The 9697-nt window shown below is 34.9% G+C and overlaps 1 protein-coding gene across 1 annotated transcript; it reads right to left on the bottom strand.

Annotated features, from left to right (window-relative positions):
• Positions 1 to 762: 762 nt before the first annotated feature.
• On the bottom strand, positions 763 to 9278 carry LOC107047782. The gene is made up of 9 exons (XM_015270613.1): positions 9197 to 9278; positions 8303 to 8437; positions 8122 to 8214; positions 7822 to 7986; positions 6163 to 6479; positions 5928 to 6065; positions 5148 to 5510; positions 3712 to 4021; positions 763 to 1770 (listed from the first exon to the last, which is right to left on the bottom strand). Exons 1-9 carry the CDS (start codon positions 9276 to 9278, stop codon positions 1607 to 1609), a joined length of 1767 nt encoding a protein of 588 aa, XP_015126099.1. The 3' UTR covers positions 763 to 1606.
• Between the last annotated feature and the right edge of the window lie 419 nt (positions 9279 to 9697).

Here is a 9697-nt window from a genome sequence, read left to right as displayed (position 1 = left end):
ACCAGACTAGGGTTAAGCTGTACTGAAATTTCACGGAATTTCGTCATTGAAAATTCTCAATTTCGGGGAAAAATCAATGAGAACTGTAAATGATCGCTCAATTATTCCCTGAAAATGAGTAGAAAACTGGAAAATTCCGGTAAACATCACGTATAAAAAAATTCAATAGAAAACCTTAGTGAATTCGTTGGAAAATTATATTCTAATTCTCTAGAAATTCTATGGGGATTCGATTAAAATTCCAAGGAATTCTCGTTAAAACTCTGTTTGTTATTTGCGCAGATTCGATTTTTCTATTTGAATTTTTCTCTTCAGATTTTTTCTATCAAAATTATTGGACACAGATTTTGTAAGTTTTTTCCGCTATATTTTGTTTTGTTTTGGATTACAGGATCCGAGTGAAGAAATTTAGAAAATTTATAGCCAAGTATTCTGATAGAAAAAAATCCAAGAGAATATTCATATAGAAAAGTCGAAATCTATTGGTTTTTTTCTGTCAGAGACCTCATAGAATCCCAATAGAATTTCTAGAGAATTCAAATAGAATTTTCTAGCAAATTTGCTAAGTTTTTCTATTGAATTTTTTCATGCCTGATATTCCTGAATTTTCAATTAGCGGAAACTTCAGGGTAATTTGGCACTTAATATTGATGTTTTCATTGAAAATTCAAATAAACTGAAGAATTCTCGACTTCATGCTTCTCAAAATTTTGCAATTTTATTAAATCTTTGGTGAAATCTGAAATTTCATGATTTTTTCCCCTTAAATTGCATTCAGTGGCACTGTCCTCAAAATTCCTAATCAACTGTCCATGGAATTTCATATTTTTTCTAATAGTGTATATCGAACCATTAGAAGTACATAAAAAAATCATGAAAACAATAAACACTGGAGGATTGACAATTGCGACAAAATCATACTTGAGTACAAGAATATAAAATATCTCAGACTTAAATATCATCAGACTTTTCTCGATCCACCTGAGTTTAGACGCCTTTGATAATTGAGCGAACGAGCAAAATTACTTGTCTCAAGTAAATGTCTTTCAGATATTCAATTTTTTTTCTCAGTGCACAGAAGTACTTCTGTTCATTGGATAATTATCGCGAAAGAGTGGATTTAGGGAAAAATGTGCAGAATTATCCAGTTCTGCGCTCGTTTCACCACTTGGCTACTGAAGGCTTCCATAAACCAGAAAGAATTTACAGTGAGTTATCGCTCCGTACATAAATAAAAAACATTTATTATGATATGTTTCCAGTGTTATCTCGCAAGTATAAAAAAAATTGCTGATCCCATAAGAATGAATAATCCTGTCCTTTCCAATTCCACTCAGAGTAATTAATGCTGCCAATAAATGTGGAGATTAATTGTAGGTAACTATTGCAGAAAAATTCCAGCGATGATTATTTCAACCCAGTTAGACATCGTACCACAGTCTTGACTCTAATTGGCCCGAATTCTTTTCTCAAAAAAATTGCCAGAGTGGACGCATTGTAATGCTGTTTATCTTTCCACTTTTTACAGTTCTCTCGGACTTTCCGGAAATTTACAAAGGCGTTTCTAACGCACGTCGTGAATTTACGTTGGGTATAACAGACAATCTCACGGATGTGTATTCGTTTTTGTATTGTTTTTTGGGACTGGCGGTCTGAAGTACTGGAACTCGTCGACGTCGTAGTCGTTCTGCTCGTACACTGATCGGGTCTGGTTCTGATTTTCTGTGTGATCTTCATTTTCTTCGTATTGCAAATGAATGTTGCCAATTTCTGGAAAGAAATGAATGATTTCATGGATGGAGTGAAAAAGGGACGTTTGTCGATTACTTAAGGATTTTTTTGATGAAAATCTTCGAATCTAGAGGAGATACAAAATGGTCATGAAGACAGGATGACGTTTCTGTGAAAATTCGCAATATCCAATGTCTTCGGAGATATTACAAATTCTATTAAGAGGAGACTACTATGAGTTTTAAAGTAGCTCTAGCCTTAGGGTAAATTCAAAGATTATTGAAAACTGCAAAAAAATTGCAGAAAACTCGATTAGATTCGGAATTCTAATTTTTTTCTCAGTTTAATTATCATTTTGGTTTTTCAGAGAAGAAATGTTTAAAAATCAGGATTTAACCCAGTGTCTTATGTGAAAATCAACATTTACATTGTAATCAAAGATTAAAATCTGAATTTTTTTTCATTAGATGTGTCAAAATCGGGAATTTTTTGACACCTCAGAGAAAATAATCCACCGGTTTGCAAACAAGTTTTATTATTTATTTATAAGAGGGATATGTTTGAAAAAATATCAATATCTTGCGAAATTTAATTTGGATAATACTGGCTGGGTATGAATTTTTTCAAATTTTTTCCATGCAATTTAGTTGAAAAATTAAAAAACTGAAAATATTCAAAAGTACAGCTAGCATGACCGAAGGGTAGAGCTACTTTAAAGTGGCGGGTCATTGGAGTGAGACTTCTCATGTATTGAAGATCGATTATATATGTCTAAAAATGAATAATTAGTGCAAAAAAATTGATTGTTCATTGTCGGTTTGCCCCGCAGACGCTTAAAATGTTAAAAATAGTCGATACACAGCCCGGGGATTTGCATCTGCCCATCCACACGTGGACTTCTGATGATTAAAAGTCATTCGATTATTGATGACATTTTCGTGTTGGAAATTTTGTCAAGTTAAGGGGTAACAGAGTGCCGCTAATTTTCCAAATTTTTGAACAAATTTCCTGCTGAAAGTTATCGATATTTTTAAAAATCAAAGCACATTAATCTCCAGGAAGCGATGATAAAGATCAATGTGCTTTGGGTTAAGGATGTTCGACACCCTTTTAGCCAAAATTGACGTTGTTTTCATTTTTCTGGCAAATTATCGATGGGAGTGACGTGAAAAAATATAACGATTTTGTGGTTTGTCATTCTTTAATGGCTCACGAAGTTGCGTAGTGGTGCGATAATTTTCATGCGTTTNAAAATCAAAGCACATTAATCTCCAGGAAACGATGATAAAGATCAATGTGCTTTGGGTTAAGGATGTTCGACACCCTTTTAGCCAAAATTGACGTTGTTTTCATTTTTCTGGCAAATTATCGATGGGAGTGACGTGAAAAAATATAACGATTTTGTGGTTTGTCATTCTTTAATGGCTCACGAAGTTGCGTAGTGGTGCGATAATTTTCATGCGTTTTTTCTACAGTTTTGTGATTCTTTTTAAAAGTTTAGAGAAAACGCAGGAAAATGTTCGCACCACCTTAAAATTTCGTCAGTCATTAAATAATGACAAAACGCAAAAACGTTATATTTTTTCACGTCAATTCCATCATAAGTTTGCCAGAAAAATTAAAAAAACGTGAATTTTGGCAGAAAGGGTGTAGAACATCCTTAAAATAATATTGACAATTTTGAGCAGGAAATTTGTTTGAAAATTTCGAGCAAACGGTGGCCTTCTGTAGCCCCTTAAGGGGAGACTGCTATGAATGAGAATGGAATGAGATTTCTCACGCATTGAAGATCGATTGTATATGTCTAAAACCGAATAATTAGTGCAAAAAATTAATTGTTCATTGTTGGTTTGTCCCGCAGACACTTAAAATGTTAAAAATAGTCTAGGGCCTCCAATTTTTGAGCTACAGAGGTTTTTTTCCTCAATTCTTGAAAAATTGTGTACGATAACAATTACAATTAAAAATTGATAAACTCACTTATTGGCTGATGCATGTTGTTCTCCACCCTGATGATGACTCTGGGAATAGTTTCATTGACTTCAATCTGCCCACCCTCACCATAATCCACGAGGACAAAATCATTATCATTGTCGTCTGAATAATCACCCGTTTGATAATCCTCGGTTTTTGGACTTGGGTTTGGGGTTGTATTTTGGTCAGTACTTGTAGTGTCCGGGGACTCCTCCAAGGACTTCCTAGCCTCCGGAAGTCTTTGTACGTCTTTCACCCCTTGATCAAGGTGGAATGATGGCAGGAGTTGTTCTACGGTTGATACTAATTCGTTTGTCTACAATCAAATACGAAAGGTGAGAGAAATGCTCATTAGAAAATTGAAACACAGGAGAAAAAAAACAAATTCCCAGGGTTAAATTAATTATTAACCAATTGGTAAATTTCTTAAAAGGTTTTATCAATCAATGGGTTAATAACTAATGCACCACTCGAATTATTGATTATTTCATTAACTTCCCATTTTCAGGTCAAATCAACAAAATTTGTTTTTTTATTGTTCAAAGTGCTCAATTCTGAGTTTGAATTATTTACACTGTCGTTGCACGTATGAAAAAATTGTATAGAAATCCTACAGTATTTCCGTATATGATATCCAGATATTTCTATACAAATATTTTCTATACGAATTATTTCTATACATAAATTTTTACATTAATTTTTGTTTTCATACGAAAGATGTCTAAACGCTACAGAGAAAAACGTAGAGAAATGTCGCAACTCCATACGAAATGTTTCTATACATGTGGTAGTGGGTCGTATAGGATCAAACCTATAGAAATCGTATAGAAATAATTTGTATAAAAAATATCCGTATAGAAATATCCGAATATCATTTACGAAAATCCAATAGAAATTCTACACGCAATCCGTATAGAAAATTTCTATACGATTTTTTCATACGTGTGATTTCAATAATATTTGGTGTTTAACCTCGCACAATTGAATTATCGGTTAAAATTCAGTAGCGAAGCGGTAAACCGGGTTAAGTCGATTTTGACTTTTGACCTAATATTGATGAATATCTCGGCATCTAAAAAAGATAGCAAAATTTTTCGCGATAACTTTTTTATAACCCTCCAGTCGCTCTACAAAAAATATTTTGACAAAAAATTTTCTATTTCTTTTAGATTCCGAGATATTCGTCAAAAACTGGTCAATAGACAAAAACGATTTAACTCGGTTTACCGCTTCGCTACTGAATTATTCCGTTTTGATTCTTCGAGTAACAAAATTTGGTTATTCACGAATAATTTCTCTTAATATAACTAAAAATTAATATTGTTGCCAATCCCTGACTCGTGGCAGATCAAGCCATTTTTCAACAGAATTTCCTAACCGACGCGTTCGATTTTTCTATTAATATTTTCCATTCGTGAGTACATACAATAAGATATTCTCACCTTGTTGATAACATTCAAATACAAGTGCCGTCCTTCCCTCAATTTACTCAACAATTGATTCAATTCCATTTGTCTCCTGTCACCAGTGAAAACATTTCTATACCGATTCCCATCTCTAACATCAAACTCATTGTTCTCTGAAAGTCTTTCATGACTCGGATGATAATCATTCCGCCTCAAAATATTCCAAAACGGTTTCTCCTGTTGTGTAATCCCTACAGTAGTATTTCGTGGATTTAGAGTTCGGAACCAGTCGTGAAAAGGCTTGTTGTGAATCGTAATTGTTCGTATCTCCTCCAGCCAGAGATTATACGCCTTTTGGCCGAGAATGTCCTTCACGGAGTTTAGCCACTGGTGAAATTCCTGAACATGGAAGGAAAATCGTTCATTTTCTAGGAATAACATTCGTGAATTTTCGTGACGATCCATAATTGAATGTCTGACATTTTATTCTATAATTTCGAGAAAAAATATCAATTGATTTCTTCAATTCCATCTCCCGTAGGACAAAATTTCATTTTTCTCAACTGATGGACGAAAACATCGTTTGCAAGAAATAAAAAAGAGAGTATTGCATTGACTTTTTGTATAGAATATTTTCTATTGAACATTTCAATAAAATCGGCCAAAAGCTACAAGAAAGTTCAATCGAAATCCGATAAAATTGTCTAGCGAATGCGTTATGTTTTTCAATTAATTGTTTTCATACGCCCCCCCAAGCTCAAAATATTTCCCACAGATTTGAATGCTTCTCTTCTCTTCTCCCAACAATTCAATTACCGTGTCATTGTACGGTAACTCGTCTCTGGTCTCTTTCACGAGGTATTTAACAGCTTGTGCATTGCTCCTGGCACGAAAATTATCCATCCAGGGAGCTGATGGGAGTGGACGTTGTGCACTCGGATCGAAGAACCTCATCTGAACATTCTGAAAATCATTCATTCAACAATTTGACGTGTGATCATGGTAATCGTCTCAATAACAATGAATTGAGTGATCAGAATGAGTGACGAACTTTTTCCATTTGCCGATAATGGGCGGTTGGCATTGATGAATCATTCATTGGACTCGGTCGACCATGACACGACCGAGTAATCCTACAGTTGTCGCTTGTGCAGGGGCTTTGAACTTGATAAGCGCATTGTTGACCTTTCGGGCATACCCAACCGTTACACTTTTCACTTGCGAGCAATTCCTTCTCAGTCGTTGCTATGCAATCGGGTGTGTGTTGACAATGCGGAGGTCGACAATTTTCGCGAGGTCGCCGGAGGAAGCATTCAAACTGCGATACACAGCCCAGGGATTTGCATCTGTCCATCCACACGTGGACTTCTGATGATTAAAAGTCATTTGATTATTGATGACACTTTCGTGTTGGAACTTTTGTCAAGTTAAGGGGTAACAGAGTGCCGCTAATTTTCCAAATTTTTGAACAAATTTCCTGCTGAAAGTTATCGATATTTTTACAAATCAAAGCACATTAATCTCCAGGAAGCGATGATAAAGATCAACGTGCTTTGAGTTGAAAAAATATTGATAACTTTGAGCTGGAAATTTGTTTGAAAATTTCGAGGAAACGGCCTTCTGTTACCACTTAAGGGGAGACTGATATGGATGAGAATGAAATGAGATTTCTCACGCATTGAAGATCGATTATATGGGTCTAAAAGTGAATAATTAGCGCAACAAATTAATTGTTCATTGTTCGTTTGCCCCGCAGACGCTAAAAATATTGAACATTATCCAGGACCTCCAATTTTTGAGCTACGGAGGTTTTTTTCAAAATTTTTGAAAGAATGTGTACAATAACAATTACACATTAGTTTTTTGAAATTCGACTCCTACACAGCCAAAATTGTTTGGCAGTGTCTATTCACACGCTCCACGGTAACTTTGACCGTGGATATACGGGACGGTTTCCCGTGGATTCGAGGTAATTTCTACCGTGGATATATGGGAGATCGTGGACCCTCAACTTTTACTTCTCGAATTACATCTAGACAATAAACTAGACACATCGAATCAATTGATAAGTGATATGCAGATAGTAGACTACTAAATAATTTTCACAAAATATTAATTTGTTGAATACGAATATCAGTCTAGATTAACGCGAATAAAAAATGAAATAAATAGTTGGTTGTAAATAATTTTTACAACTTGATCAATAATTCTTCGATCTACAGATGTCCATATCTACTTGAACTTCCAATAATTGAAAATGAAAATAAACTAGTTCATTATGGTTTGAATAATTTTAGGAACAGTTGTCAGAAATATTCTTTGTCCGAAATTTCCTCTCTTGGAAAAAAGGTCCTTCGACGTATCTCTCTAAATCATTCAATTATATTCAATCATTAATTGATTAAACACCAGTTTTCAATTATAACAGCCGAGTCTAGAATCATGTTCACAATTAGATTATTGCATGAAATTTGATTATTAAATTATTACCAAAGAAAATGAAAAAATACGAAAATTGAATAAAAAATAAACTTAACAATATTATTCAAATAATTAATAAATAATTATTTCCCTGAATAATGAAATTTTTAATTATTCATCGAAATAAAAAGAACGTATTAGTATTTTTCATTGAATTTTCATTTCCAGCTGTGAAAACAATTTCATGCAAAACCCCCCCACTTGAAGCATAAAATGAACTTCCTTTGACCTTGGGTATTAGCACAACTCTTGAATAATTTGCAGGGAGGTCGAGTGCAGAGTGATTCCCTGAGGATACAGCGTTGACCCGAGGCACAATGAAACCCAGCGCACGTAGCTGGACCATCGTAATACTCCTGCTCAGTAACGCATCGTGCGACTCTATCTCCACAGGCTGATAATAGCAAAAGATGTGCCTCAATTAAACGAGTGAACTGATGCGTTAATTTCAAAAGTTAAAATAAATTCCTCCGGCAATTTAAATTATGCTAATGCATCGTTTTGAATGCAACGAGTTAATTCACCGTACACTCATTCCAACTGCAGTGACGCACTCTAATAACGCAGACGTGTCCCTTGGTGCACCTGACGGTGTCGCAGGAGACGGGTCCTCGGAGTAATTCTGTGTGCCATGGAGAATTACATAAATAGACTGGTTTATTTCCACCGATGTGATAATGATGCTCTACTTTTGATTTTGAAATTCATACCTGTACGGGTTTTTGCACAGTACAACATACTGGGACATGGGTAACGTTCGCATAAAAATTTTCTGTTGACACACCGCTCATTTCTCTTGCATTTGACGAAGGAACAGCCACCCGGGCTCTCGAAATCCCTGAGGACTGGATGAAGATATTTATTATGGATGAACTGTTGAACATTTTCGGCTAAAATTTCCGGTCGACTTTTAGATAAATCTTAGAAAAGGAAACGTCGAGAAATTCTCATTGAAAATGTCTCGATAGAAAAGATGCTGAGACAGATGGAATTCTAGTGGTTTGTTTTTTAATAAAATAGTTTCTATTGGACAACAGAATCCAGCGGAGACGAATAAAATATTCAATGGGAGTTTAACAGAAATTCCAATAAAATTTTCGAGAATTTCGAGAAATTCCCATAAAAAATGTCTCAATAGAAACAGTTGCACAGGAAGATGGAATTCCAGTGTTTATTCAACAAAATAGTTTCTATTGGAAATTTTTTATTGAAAAAATCCCGCGGTAAACGCGAAGTTCAATAGAAATCAAATAAAATTTTTTATCGAATGCGCACGGTTTTTCTGTGAAACTTCTTCATTCGTGGAGCGTGGCATAATTAATCAAGACCTCATATTCGAATTTCATCATTTTTCGTTGGCCTCAGAATTAATCATCTCGTCAACGGAATCCACAGAAACTGACAGAAAACACAATAAATAAATTATTGTGGTGAATGCATAAATTGTCGACCCTGTGATAGCGCCCATGACTCTCCAAACCGGAATTCAACAAACCAAACAAATAAAAGAATGAATAATAAATTTGATTTCACGTTCAGCACTTCACCATTATTATAGTCGACATTTCACTTCAGAAATATCCTTCAAACCATTAATCACTTACTTCTGTACGAACTCCCGAGTGACACGTGGGACAGTAAAACTAAAACGACTAGAATGTGCCTAATCCACCGATGTAAATGCATTATCGATGGATACGTGTGAAACGTGTGAGCTATGAACAACGAATGAGCACAAACTGTAAATTGATATCTCGAGTTTTCATAATCGGAGACTCCGGACACCGCGAATCCACAACAGAGTTTCATTACCATTACCTACACTGAGCGAAAAACTAACAAATTCTCAAATAAGTATTGTTTGGAGGAAAAAAATCGCAAGTTAAAAATTACCAAAGAATAAATTGTTGGATTTGAATTTGAAGCAACGAAATATTTGGCTCAAGAGGTTGATCATTCACACAAGACGGCGGTTTTTCAGAATGAAAATATTGGTGACAAAATCACTGAAATTCAGAATTTTGCACTCACTGAATTTGACAATTCGGAATCCCTAATCATTGGGGTATTAATTGCTGAAAATCAGTCATATGCCCCTCGAAATC

This window comes from Diachasma alloeum, unplaced genomic scaffold (genome assembly GCF_001412515.2).
Source record: "Diachasma alloeum isolate Michigan unplaced genomic scaffold, Dall2.0 Dall_scaffold_78908, whole genome shotgun sequence".
NCBI lineage: Eukaryota > Metazoa > Arthropoda > Insecta > Hymenoptera > Braconidae > Diachasma > Diachasma alloeum.
Note: the sequence above shows the minus strand (reverse complement) of the source record. Positions and strands in the feature narration are given on the sequence as shown.